Raw genomic sequence first — 13,072 nt, 5'->3', positions numbered from 1 at the left:
ATTACATGATGTCAGTGTCTTCTTCATTACAACTATATTTAGCTGTTTTTTCAATAAAACAGCTTCATGTAATTTTGACAGAATCCTGCTGTGAATTTAAAAGCAGGGAACATAAAACGTATAATTATGCTTTCAGATGATGACAGCACAAACTCATTTAAAAATAGAGTCATGACCATTCTAAAAATAGACTTCAAACAATTTCCTGTTTCTATTCCCACGAAAATACTCCCTCCAAAAATCTGTGACTAATATAGAAAAAAACGTTATTGGAAAAGTTACTGGAAAAACTAGAAAATGACATTCATTAAAAAGCTTTAAAAAATACTCAGCGTCACGGTAATACTCTAGATCCGAGGACATATTGAGATTGAAACAATCAATGCAAAGCAACTCAATTAAATAGAATTTTAATTCAATTTAATAGAACTTTTTTTTTAATCTTTTTTTTAAATGATTCAAGAGGATTTACTCTGTGACATTTACGATTTGTGTGTTTTTTCTAAATATTTTTTAACATTTGTATTCTTCTTTTGTAATCATTCTTTAATTCAATAAATGTACACAAAGGTCACGTGTTCGATAAACTCCTTCTCTAACGTGACTTTCCAATGTGAGGACATACAGCGATGATTTCTGTTTATACCCCTCCTCTTCTTTTTAAATGTATCGCTCTCCGCGCTGTGATTGGACCAGCTGCGGTCCGTCATGCTTTGGTAGCAGGTTCGGTTGCACCGCAGTGGTTGTTGATGTCCCCGTCAGAAGTCAGCCGGCCAGCGGAGAGCTAACAGGTAAGCGGAGCTACCGGGAGCTAAGGCGATTAGCCCGGTGATGCTAACGGCAACACGGCGGCGAACCGACACCTGTGGGTCAAAAACCGACGGGAATTTACCGACATTTCCCCGGGTTTTCCTCGTTCTCCTCAAAGCGAATTGATTCTGTCTATGTGAGAACTCGTGATTAGCATGAATGGAAGCGGTTAATGTTCCTGAAAACAGGACTGGAGTCATTTTACATTTACTGATGCTGGAAAGTGTTAGCAAGAAGAGCTGCTAGTGTAACATTAACAATGTAATATAACATTAACAATGTAATATAACATTAACAATGTAATATAACATTAACAATATAATATAACATTAACAATGTAATATAACATTAACAATATAATATAACATTAACAATATAATATAACATTAACAATATAATATAACATTAACAATATAACATTAACAATGTAATATAACATTAACAATGTAATATAACATTAACAATATAATATAACATTAACAATATAATATAACATTAACAATGTAATATAACATTAACAATTTAATATAACATTAACAATATAATATAACATTAACAATATAATATAACATTAAGGTGAAAGTTACCTCAAAATGAAACCGAAAGAAAAAGTAATTTCTTCACGATTCAAACCGATTTTAAACATTGATTTTTTTAATATCTATAAAGCTATAGATATATATATTTATTTTATATAATTATATATATTTGTGTGTGTATATATAAAATGTATAAATTGTATATTTATATATTTTATATATTTAAAATATATATTTTATTTTTTATATCAAATTTTTTAGATAAAAAGTGTTGTTGTTTTTTAAAATTTTGTGGTGTTTGTCATTTTACACTCTGTGTCTGTATTGATCCCTGATTGGTTTTGAAATCAGTCCCTCATTAATATCAAACATGATCCAGGGGGGCGGGGCCTGCTGTCTCACGTCCATGTCTCCCTGTAGACCACAATGCAGTTCCTCGGCCGGCTGTTGGACACCGTGTCCTCGGTGTCCACCCTGTTCACCAACCCCTACCGGGTCCGGGAGGTGGCGCTGTCCGACTACGGCGGGGGGGGCAGAGTGGTGCTGAGGGAGGAGGGGCGGCTGGTGCTCTACCGGAACGGCCCGTGTCAGTCGTGGGACTGCCTCCTCATGTGTCCGGACACGCCCTCTGTGACCCTGAGGTCAGCAGTGTGTGTGTGTGTGTGTGTGTGTGTGTGTGTGTGTGTGTGTGTGTGGGCAGGCGGGCAGGCGTGACGCTGCGTTCGTCTCCAGGCTCTTCCAGGTGGCGTCGGAAGAAGACGCCATGAACTGGTTCCCGCAGTACGCTCTCAAGCTCCGCCCCTTCTACGAGACCCTCCCCCTGAAGGCGGAGACGTCGCAGCCCATCGTCGACTGCATTCGCAACCACCCAGACTGGAGTTCGGCCCACGTCGCCGTGGAGACGGGGCTGAGGGAGTGTCTGAAACACAACTACATCCAGAGGTAGGCGGGGGAACGCCGTTTTTTCTGATGCGAACGCAAACGAACGACTGAGTGGGCGTGTCCGGCTCCAGTCAGATCAACAGTCGCGACGCGTCGGGCCAGACGCCGCTGCACCGCGCCTGCGAGCGCGGCGACGCGGCGTGCGTCCGGGAGCTGCTGGAGGAGAGCCGGGCGCGCACCGACATCAAAGACCGCCAGGGGGAGACGGCGCTGCACGCCGCCGCCAAGCAGGACTCGCCCACCGTCATCCAGGTGAGACTGGGGGAGTGGAGCAATGTGACCCATCCAATCAGGAAGCACCCGCCATCACCCCCCTCCCCCCTTCCTCAGGTCATGTGCTCCCGGTTGTGCGTGGGCGTGAACGAGCTGAACGACGCCGGCGAGACGCCGCTCCACGTCAGCTGCCGACTGGGACGCGTGGAGGCCGTCAAGGCGTTGCTAGGGGGCGGGGCCAAGTGTGACGTCGTTGGTGGGGCGGGCTACCCCATCCACAGCGCCATGAAGTACAGCGAGAAGGGGTAAGAGGAAGTTCACCTTCAGAATAAAAGGCGCTTGACGCGGTTGTACTTTGATGTCAGTAAATAATAAAGAAGTTTGTTTGTTTGTTTGTTTGTTTTGGGGTCAGCTGTGTGGAGGAGATCCTGGGGGCCGACCCGGGTCAGCTCCAGGCGGAGGACTCTCTGTACGGGGGGACGCCGCTACATTGGGCCAAAACCGCTGAGGTGAATCACCTGTTCAGAGACAAACATCCTGCGACACCCCAGAACAAAACGTTTGACCCCGACCTACACGTGTGTGTGTCTCCGGCTTCCTGAAAATGTTTGTTTTTTGTTTTGTGATTCAGAGATGTGTAACGAAAAAGGTATTAGAGTGAAAATTTGACCTTGACCTATTTTTCTCAAGGTCATCTCATTTTTATCCTGAGTCATGTGCTTTTCCTGTCATCTTTCTATCTAAAACAGTTGTAAAGACGAACGCAGACACAACACGTCACCGCTCTGAAACAGGAAGTAATAATTCTACTTCCTGTCTGACTTTTTTCCCCAGATGTGTCGTCTGCTCCTGGAGCGCGGCTGCGCCGTCAACTACCTCAGTAAGACCGGGGAGAGCCCCCTCCACATCCTGACCAGGAGGGGGCGCTTCGAGGCGGCCATGGTGCTGCTGACCCACGGGGCCGACGCCAACCTGAGGGGGGGGGACGGCAACACGGCGCTGCACCTGGCCATGAAGGTACTTCCTGTTTCTGTGGGCTCTGCTTAGTGACGCAGTCATGTGACCGTGTGTCGACCGATGCTGATTGGCTCAGATGGACCACATGGAGCTGATCAAAGCTCTGATCGTGTTCGGGGCCGACGTGGAGATCCACAACGACCTGGGGGAGACGCCGGGACTCGTCGCCGCCCGCTCCAGCAAAGGTGAGGGAGAGGAATCGCTCCATCGGATTGGTTCCTGTCAGGCACTGGTTCAGCTCACGCATGATGAAGGCTAACAGCTCACTCGTCTTCGTCCCTCTCCTCTTCCTCGCTGCTCGGTGTGTGTGCATGTCTAACGCATGTGTGTGTGTGTGTGTGTGTGTGTGTGTGTGTGGCCACCGAAGGTCCTAACAGAAAGATACTGCTGGACATGCTGTGTAGTGTGGGGGTCCAGCGCTGCCTCCCACCCTCCCCCGCCAGCCCTCCCCCCACCTCCAGGCCTGCTGGCATAGGTAACAAGGCCACGCCCACTGCCACGCCCTCCAGACGCTCTGACGCGTTTTATTCTTCATGTTTTATAACCGTTTTACAGCCAACCGTCATCAGAAATTTTTTAAAAAGGTGTTTTTAATTTTCTTTATTTTTTTAATATTATTTTTTTATTTGTTTTTTGTGTGTTTTGTTTTAATTGTGTTTTAAAACTTTCTTTTTAATTTTTTTAAATTAGTTTTTAATTCTTTAGTTTTTTTTTTAGCTTTTAGTTTTAATTGTTTTTAATTTTTCTTTTAAATTTTTGTTTTTTTAGTTTTTAATTAGTTTTTTTAGTTTTTGTTTTAATTTGTGTTTTTAATTGTAATTTTTTTCAGTAAGTTTTTAATTTTAATTAGTTTTTAATTAGTTTTTTAATGTTTTTTGTTTTAATTTGTGTTTTTAATATTTTTTCTTTTGAGTGACAAACAACTGATTTGTCAATGAGATTAAATGAAAGTGAGATTAAAGGAGTTCCAATAATCCCACTCATTCAATGAGATTAAATGAGTGGGATTATTCATCTGCCGGTCGCAGCTCCGTTACGTTCCTGTTCCTCCTGTTATTCTGACTTTAATGGTTAAAACTGACCAACAGGGTTCGAGGACTTCCTGCATCTGGGGGTGGCGGCGAGCGCGATGAGCGGAGGTCAGGCTGTGGTGGACGGACCCGGGGGGGGCGGCAGGAAGTGAGTGAAAATGTCACAGTTTGTGTTTCAGGAGAAATAAATACCTCGAGATACGAGTTCAGTCTGTTTCCCCTGATGTGTCCCCCCCCAGGCTGGACCGGCTGCTCTGTCTGGACGGGGGGGGCATCAAGGGTCTGGTTCTGATCCAGATGCTGATCGCTCTGGAGAAGGAGGCGGGTCGTCCCACCAGAGAACTCTTCGACTGGGTCGCCGGCACCAGCACGGGGGGAATCCTGGCACTCGCCATCATCCACGGTCGGTCCCGCCTCCTGTTTATTTGAATGTCTTTGTGTTAGCATTAGCTTAACGCTAGCATTCCCGGTCCTGCTAGGGAAGTCCATGGAGTACCTGCGCTGCCTGTACTTCAGGATGAAGGAGCAGGTCTTCAAGGGGTCACGACCTTACGAGTCGGCGCCGCTGGAAGACTTCCTGAAGAAAGAGTTTGGAGAGAACACCAAGATGACGGACGTGCAGCACCCCCGGTGAGCGCCGCACACCCGCCCTCGTTAGCATACGCTAAAGATGACGCGCTAACGACGACATCTTCGCTGCAGGGTGATGGTCACCAGCGTCCTGGCCGACAGACATCCAGGAGAGCTGCACATCTTCAGGAACTACGACCCCCCCTCCGTCCACAGGGAGCCCCCCTACGCCACCACCGCCGCGTTCAAGCCCCTCACCGTCCCACAAGGTAGCGTGGTGCCCGCCGCTCGCCTGCGCTAAAGTCACATTGTTCAAACGCTCGTCCAGGAAACGGAGGAACCGACGTGTGTGTGTGTGTGTGTGTGTGTGTGTGTCACCGTGTTCCTGGATGAGCCCCCCCCACCATAAACGCTGTTGTTCCAGGATGGGAGGATGAGGATGTGTTGGTAGTGGGATACACAGAGGACCCCCCAAGAAAGCTCAGGAAGGTGACGGATGAAGGTGTGTGTGTGTGTGTGTGTGTGTGTGTGTGTGTGTGTGTGTGTGTGTGTGTGTGTGTGTGTGTGTGTGTGTGTGTGTGTGTGTGTGTGTGTGTGAGTATGAGTGGGAGACGTGAAAGGAGTGGGTTCACAAAGGCCTCGTTTCCACCAAGAAACCGCTTCAGGTCAGTTTAGTCGGGTTCAGTTTGATTTAGTCCAGTTCAGTCCCATTCAGTTCAAATCCAGTTTAGTCCAGTTTGGTTCAGTCTGGTATAATCCGGTTCAGTTCAGACCGGCTCAGTCCAGTCAAGTTATGTCCTGTTTAATCCAGTTTCATCTAGTCCAAATTGGTCTAGTTCAGTCCAGTTTAGTCCAGTTCAGTCTGACTTAGTCCGGTTCAATTCAGTCCAGTACAGTTCAATCCGGTTTAGTCTGGTTCAGTCGAATTCATTCCAGTTTAGTTCAGTCCAGTCTGGTTCAGTCCGGTTCACACACGTCCCTCCCGACCCACCGGTCACGTATGCAGCTGCAGGTTCTCTGTTGACCCTCTGCCGTGATTCCTAAAACCCTGATCTGGAGCTGATTCGTCGACTGGAGCGAGTAGGCTCCTCCCATCGCTCAGGGGTTAAATCTGCTCTGGGTTCGGTTTCCGGGGCGACCGAAGCCTATTGGTGGAAATGCGGCAAAAACATTTTATTGGTCACCGTTTGTGGGCGGCACCACTTCCTGCTTACATGTATACAGGAATAGTTTTGACTTCCTGTTGATGTCGTTAGCGTAGCTGAGGTGTTAGCTGTTTCCATCTATTCCCTCTGTCTTTATGCTAAGCTAACTTAGCTAAATTAGCCTCTCACTGCTGCCGGTGTTTCCATTCTGACACAACGGGGGGGTGAATTGAAACGAAATCACAGCCAATCAAATCTTTCCTTTATGATTTTTACACCAGAGCAACTGGTCTGGCGAGCCGCCCGCTCCAGCGGCGCCGCCCCCTCCTACTTCCGGCCAATGGGACGCTTCCTGGATGGAGGGCTGCTGTCCAATAATCCGACGCTAGACGCCATGGCGGAAATCCATCAGTACAACCGAGCCCTGAGAGCAGAGGTGGGCGGGGCTTGTGTGTTGCTAACATTCAGCCGTTGTTGCCGTTCCGCTTTGACCTTTGACCCTCGTCTGTCTCACAGGGTCGCGGGGCGGAAACCAAGAAGCTGGGCGTCGTGGTCTCTCTGGGTACAGGTAGGCCACTTCCTGTGTCCTGTTTCTTCTACCCAAAGAAAGTGGTTGGTTCAGGCTAACGCTAGGCTAACGCCAGGCTAACACGTGGTGACGTGTTTCCCGTCCAGGTAAACCCCCCCAGGTGGTGGTGAGCTCCGTGGACGTCTTCCGACCCTCCAACCCCCTGGAGTTGGCCAAGAGCTTCGTCGGCGCCAAAGAGCTGGGCAAGATGCTGGTGGACTGCGTGAGTACCGCCGCGCCGCCACGCGCTCGCAGCCCACTTCCTGTTGCTGGAAATGACGGCGCTTTCCTGTTTCTGACGGTAACGGCTGCCGGTCTCTGATTGGACAGTGTACGGACTCTGACGGATGCGCGGTGGACCGAGCCAGAGCCTGGTGTGAGATGGTCGACACCACCTACCACAGGTCAGCCCCCTCCGGACCACTGGGGTCTATCTGTGGGTGGGCGGCGGCCTACTGACTGTTTTTGCGCAGGTGGAGCCCCCAGCTGTCCCAGGAGGTGATGCTGGACGAGGTGAGCGACGCCGTCCTGGTGGACATGCTGTGGGAGACCCAGATGTTCCTCTACGAGAAGCGGGAGAGCCTCCGGACGCTCGCCAAGACGCTGCTGGACGCCTGACGCCAGGTGGCTAACCGCTAAAGTAGCATAACGCGACGCCATCGTCGACCTTGTGACCCCCACAGGTCATCAAATCAGCTGTGAGTCGGTGAGGAAGAGGAGGGACGGGCGACAGGAAGCGGTACCCATGACGATGAAGCGCTCTGATGTCTGGGACCAGAGTCGAGTCCTTTCCTCCACCGTAACACGTTCTCATATTTAAGCCTCTTCACTTCCTCCCTCTGACGTCTGAGCAGGAAGTCACGCCTGGACTGAAAAGAGGGACTTAAAGACCTTTAATACCGTTTCTGTTTGTATTTGGATTTATTCCTGAAGTGTCTAATATAACATTAAATAACACGTGGACTTTGATGTCACATTCACTTTGTTAAATGTCTTAAATTCCACATTTTTGGCTGGATTTTAGAAATTACTAATGAAATAATTCATCACATGTTGAAGCCAATAATGCAATAACAGCTGATAATGTAATACATTTTGAAATTTATTACATTTTTGAAATGTAACAAACTTCCTGAACTGATAACTGATACCTTTTAGCTAATAAAGTAATCTATTACATAATTTATTACGTTATTGGCCGAGTAGAAGAAAGAAACTTTGCAAATGTAATAACTGAGCAAATAATTATGTTATTGATTCAGGACTTTATTACTTTATTGACCAGTTATTTATTACGTTTCAAAAATGTGAAATTTATTCCATTATGGGATGTTGTTGCGTCATTGGTTTTAACAAGCACATGTTTGAAAGAGCTGAGTCAGCTTCAGGTTTCCTCATCCACAGAACTACAACATTTTGCTCCATAACCAAAATTTCAGCCTTAATTCCGTCTTAATTTTGTAAAAATTTTGTAAAAACTAAGTAAAACCAGTAAAAACGTGTTTTAAGAGCGTCTTCATCAGTTTGACCTGCTATCCTGGTCGTACTGATGGACGTCCTGCTGGGATGGTGGAAGAGAATCGGAGTCAGCAGTAGTGAGGCGGGTCAGGGTTCACCTGAGACCAGATGACCTCCATGAGATCTTGTGATCTTTCAGCTTCCTCACGGAAAAAGGTTTCCTGCTCCAGGCTGGTTCCACTTCCTGGAAGTCGACTGGACTTCCTGTTTGGTGACACGAGTGAACCTTAAGTTAAATCGACACCCGATCGGAGCTTCGACGCAGTAGCGCAGGTTTGCTCACCTCATCCAGCAGAAACTAGCAAGGACTGCTGAAATCAGGAGAACCGCACCAGCCACGCGTCCCGCCGCCGTCGGACACGCCCAGGAAGTGCTCTTCACGGTCATCATGTTTCCTGGTCGGTTTAAGGCGCAGGAGAGGTTTCCTGCCTGCTGTCCCCAGCACCAGGTGTTTGCTCTTCTTCTCCAGGAGGGTCAAAGGTCAACGGTTGAGGTACTAGATGTAGTCGGGGGCGTCGGCCAGAGGGCAGTTGCTGCTGTAGGTCAACGTGACCTTTGACCTTCCATCGCCTCTGCAGAAGGAGCTGCCATCACTTTCAGACCTGAGAGGTCAGCAAGGTTAAAGGAGCCTAACGCCATTAAGCTGTAATGCAGCTGTACTTCACCTAGAGGGCGCTCTGGAGCTGCTCCTTAATAAAAGAAATCCCTTTTTTTTAAAACTTGGTGCAAATATGGAGTCAATATGTGTTTGAAATGAAATTAAAACCCGTTTTACAGAATTATGCGTTTCATGTGAGGAACTACCTGTGACGATTAAAGTTACCCCGGGTACTCCTCGGCTGCTGAACACGTAACACGAGTCTTCTTCAGGTCAGCGTTCAGACAACTGGATTGTTGGAGGAGATGGGAAAGCCTGAAAGAGCCATCCATTGGTTCTCGCTGGCGACCTACAAGGAAGAATCTTAAGTTGATCAATACTCACAGGCTTCCACGGAGACAAGTTCCTCGTAGTTCCTCACACCACAGGAGAATCTTTCCTCGGAGATCGTGGAAACGGTCAACCCAGATTCCCCCTGGGGTGTGTAGAAGACCCCATTTTTGTACCATTCCAGGGGAGCAGTGGGAGGACAGCGGGTATTACAGCTCAGCGTCACATGACCGTTCACCTTAGGACGCCTTTCAACATGGATTCCTGTTGGGACAATCAGATTATGAAGTTTAGGTAAAACACTCATCTACGGGGTAGGTTTCAGACTTTAAAGGGATTGTTGATGCGTTGGGAATGTTGGAGAAACTTGATCTCTGGGATACGAAACGGAGCAGGACTCGACCCTCGTCGTCTCCTGATGGGGGTCACATTGAAGCAGGTCTGGGTGATGGAGTCTGGTTGAGCAGAAGAATAATACTCGTGAAGGTAACGAAGGTTTAAACTGACTGTCCTCCCTCGCCCACAGAGACCTCGGGGGCTTGGAGGTCCTCATAGCCTTCGATGAAACAGGAGTATCTGACGGCTTCCTTGGCACCGACCAGCTGCTGGTACCCAGAAGACCAGTCCTGATAGAGGAAGTCTCTGTTCTGGTACCAGGTGTAGGCTGTAGATGTACCTGTGACCTGGAGTTTGACTTTCTCGGTATCTCAGAACTTTCCAGAGAAGTCTCCCTTGTCTTTGGGGCAGTACGCATTGGAATCGCCCTCCCTGAGGTCGTTGATAGTGAGATAGTGTCTCTCTTCGCTGGACGTGTCCATCTGGAAGGAGCTCCTTCCAGTCGAGCCGAGACTCAAACCAGTGAACGGTGATCCACGTCGTCTCAATTTGGGACGCCGCCGAAGGACGGGCAGATCCACCGAGGAGCCTTTCGAGGCACAGATGGTCTCGGCTACGGCGAACAGAGGTGGGCAAATGTTATGAAATGTGACAGAAGCATGTATTCCTTTATGACATGTCGTTTTCTACAAAAATCAGCCAAACACTTCTTGCATTGTCATTCTGTTTAAAAGCAAAGACATTTATTTCATCTTACATCCAACATTACAGAAGAGTAGACACACCTGAGATGTGTGTGACAAAACCCACAAAACTCTACTGAAAAGACGTCTAAAGATTCTTCACAAACCTTTCCAGAAAGATGTTTTCAGACTATTTTTGTTCAAGAATCTGATCTTTTCAGCTTTTTAAAATTGATTGTGTTTAAAATATCACAGTTAAAAAGTTAGACTTTATTAAATCTCTAATAAAACACATTTTTAAGGAAAATGGGACAAACTGTCAACACAGAATTATTATTTTAATGGTTGCTCTGAAGACCTTTTTAGCAAATAGTTGTTTATTTTCAAATTAAACTGAACCAATGCACCATTAACTTTAATACGGAGCCAATATTGATCTTCTCTTGTCTCCTTTTAGTTAGTATAAATTCTAAAGCTGCTAAAATAATAATAATCATCTAAATAAAGTGGGTTCACCAGAATAACGACGATCCTCTGGCTCGGGACAGACTCGCCTTCAGACAGAGTCTTTAATTGAACGTGAAGGAATGCAAAGATAAATCCGAGGAGCTTTACGTTTAAGTCTTTAAAGTCTATCAAGCATCGTTTACAGTGGATTCATTCCATCATCGAGTTTTAACGGAGGCGGCTCCTGGTGCCAAACACGGATTAACAACACGAAACGGGGAGCTCCTCGCCATAGACGGACTTTACCTCTTCTAGCCCCAACCACCACCAACAGGCCCCTGTCAGCACAACTTCCTGTAATATTATCACCCCTATAAATATTCCGGCCCCTTCCATTCTCGTTTCTAGGCAATGATAACCAATCACAGTTCAGCAGATCCAGCCAATCACAAGTTGCAGCCGCCGTTTGACATTTAGACCGCCGCTGTTCGGTAAGGTTGGGAACACAACACAAACGCATCCTAAAAGCGGTCCATCATCCTGACCTCAGCCTGATGCTGTTTGGTTCGACGTAAGAAATTCCCCTTCAAACAGAATGTTTGAGACCTTTGACCTTTAATCCAGGCGCACCTTGAGCCGCGCCCTCGGTTCCGCTCCGGCGTTCCTGCCGCTCGGTCCAATCACACACGTCGTCTCGAGTTAATACGAGTTAATGCGATGCTTCCTCTTTTATCTGGCATGATGTCACCTCAGTGTGTGTGTGTGTGTGTGTGTGTGTGTGTGTGTGTGTTTGCATCGCATGTGTTCACACACAGGCCAAACACTACCTCCGCTGCTTCCCTCCATTACCCCTCTTTAGACAGCGCACCATTGTTTCCGCGCCAACATTACCACAGCAGCAGCCCTCCACACCCACACACACACACACACACACACACACACCCACACACACACACACACACACACACACACACACACACACACACACACACACACACACACACACACACATCCTCCTCGCGACAATAACACAGAAATCCTTCTTCTGGAAGAGGAGCCAGGGGGATTTCTTCTGCCTCCCGTTCCCAGCGTGGTAACAACCACCGTGAGAGCTTTACTAATTGGCCTCTTAATCTTTTCAAATGGCGGCGAAATGGAGCAACGCTGAGAATAAGAGGGCTTTACCCACGGCGCACTGTAAAACAACGCACCCCAGCATCCCATTATGTACAATAAACAGCAATGCAAACAGCAAGGCATCATGGGTAAAGAGGATAGGTGTAAGTTTAGAGAGTATTTCTGGAAATAATGAGACTCCCTTGAGGTGCGATCCAGTTGGTTCCCGTCCAAAGGTCACCCTGAGTTCACGTCGCCGTTTTTTTTACAGTGTACTTGTCATCGCCTGTTAATGTGTACGAATGTGTGTGTGTGTGTGTGTGTGTGTGTGTGTGTGTGTGTGTGTGTGTGTGTACGTGTGTGTGTGTGTGTGTGTGTGTGTGTGTGTGTGTGTGTGTGTGTGTGTGTGTGTGTGTGTGTGTGTGTGTGTGTGTGTGTGTGTGGTCTAATGGGTTCACCAACACTTCCCGGTGATTCATCAATGGAAAACGTAATTAACTCCGTCACTGCCTCCATCGTTTCCGCAGCGGAGATTAAAGTCTCCCGAGTGAAACAATGACCAATCAGGGGACAGACGTCTGAATCAAATGTTCCACGCCTCAGATGACCCCCCCACCCCTCTCGCACCAGCGCCGGGTTCCACATTCAATAAACCAACCAGCTGTCAGGTAGGCACACCCCGTCAATCCCAGTCAGAACGGGGTTCTTTTTGCTTTATGGTGTCATTTCTATGGTAGCCGTGGCGACGGAGGTCATGTCCGTCATCGCCACCTCGAATAGATTATTTGGGAAGGGGGGGTCGAGTTGGAGGAAGGGGAAAAGGGAAGAGATGTTAATCTGCTGCAGCTGGATGGACGTGGGAGACGGTCGGGATCAACAGGAAGTGTGTTCAGCTCCAAACGTAAAGATACTAAAGCTAACGCTAAAGCTAATAAAAGCTGAACTGTGGCTGAAAAGTCACATTTTCTAATCTGAGACCGTCTCTCTAATCTAGTCCAGTCTAATTTTGAATAGATTTAGGGTTAGGGATCAAGTTATGGTTAGGATTAGGGTTAGGGGTTAGGGGTTACGGATTGGGGTTAGGGTTATGGGGTCATGGGTTCGGGGTTAGTAATATTTATTACGTTATCGGCTCATTACAATTAAAAACGGGCAAATTTTGTACGTTATCTACTCTTTTCCGTTATTGGCTGTGACAATCTCCTTCCG

The 13,072-nt window shown here is 47.6% G+C and overlaps 1 protein-coding gene and 1 long non-coding RNA gene across 7 annotated transcripts; one reads left to right on the top strand and one right to left on the bottom strand.

Annotated features, from left to right (window-relative positions):
- Nucleotides 1–718: 718 nt before the first annotated feature.
- Nucleotides 719–7,798, top strand: pla2g6 (phospholipase A2, group VI (cytosolic, calcium-independent)). 3 transcript variants are annotated; one of them, XM_068322454.1, is made up of 19 exons: nt 719–791; nt 1,770–1,990; nt 2,082–2,291; nt 2,363–2,543; nt 2,622–2,809; nt 2,917–3,013; nt 3,339–3,521; nt 3,598–3,706; nt 3,889–3,996; nt 4,610–4,700; nt 4,792–4,955; nt 5,032–5,182; nt 5,255–5,391; nt 5,547–5,624; nt 6,549–6,703; nt 6,784–6,835; nt 6,943–7,058; nt 7,166–7,239; nt 7,309–7,798. In XM_068322454.1, exons 2-19 carry the CDS (start codon nt 1,776–1,778, stop codon nt 7,451–7,453), a joined length of 2,454 nt encoding a protein of 817 aa, XP_068178555.1. In that variant the 5' UTR covers nt 719–791; nt 1,770–1,775; the 3' UTR covers nt 7,454–7,798. The 3 variants fall into 3 exon arrangements, with proteins under 3 accessions (XP_068178555.1, XP_068178557.1, XP_068178556.1); XM_068322456.1 differs by lacking the exon at nt 3,889–3,996 and having other exon boundaries at nt 7,309–7,797; XM_068322455.1 differs by lacking the exon at nt 5,547–5,624 and having other exon boundaries at nt 7,309–7,795.
- A 193-nt stretch (nt 7,799–7,991) lies between these two features.
- On the bottom strand, nt 7,992–11,494 carry LOC137600701 (uncharacterized). Of its 4 annotated transcripts, XR_011036972.1 has the most exons (6): nt 11,378–11,494; nt 9,812–10,230; nt 9,336–9,736; nt 9,158–9,239; nt 8,637–8,955; nt 7,992–8,557 (listed from the first exon to the last, which is right to left on the bottom strand). It is a non-coding gene; the product is annotated as an uncharacterized lncRNA (long non-coding RNA). The 4 variants fall into 4 exon arrangements; XR_011036971.1 differs by having other exon boundaries at nt 9,158–9,266; nt 9,336–10,230; XR_011036969.1 differs by having other exon boundaries at nt 9,336–10,230.
- Nucleotides 11,495–13,072: the final 1,578 nt, after the last annotated feature.

The sequence above is a fragment of the Antennarius striatus genome, chromosome 8 (genome assembly GCF_040054535.1).
Source record: "Antennarius striatus isolate MH-2024 chromosome 8, ASM4005453v1, whole genome shotgun sequence".
NCBI classification, from domain to species: domain Eukaryota; kingdom Metazoa; phylum Chordata; class Actinopteri; order Lophiiformes; family Antennariidae; genus Antennarius; species Antennarius striatus.
This window is presented reverse-complemented; position numbering and strand designations above follow the sequence as displayed.

What these genes read in the sequence shown, in the direction of transcription:
- pla2g6 (XM_068322454.1), top strand. Translation starts at nt 1,776, where the DNA reads ATGCAGTTCCTCGGCCGGCTGTTGGACACCGTGTCCTCGGTGTCCACC. An exon ending in ACTCGCCCACCGTCATCCAG is followed by an intron (nt 2,544 to 2,621) that starts GTGAGACTGGGG and finishes CCCCTTCCTCAG; the next exon opens with GTCATGTGCTCCCGGTTGTG. An exon ending in GCAAGATGCTGGTGGACTGC is followed by an intron (nt 7,059 to 7,165) that starts GTGAGTACCGCC and finishes CTGATTGGACAG; the next exon opens with TGTACGGACTCTGACGGATG.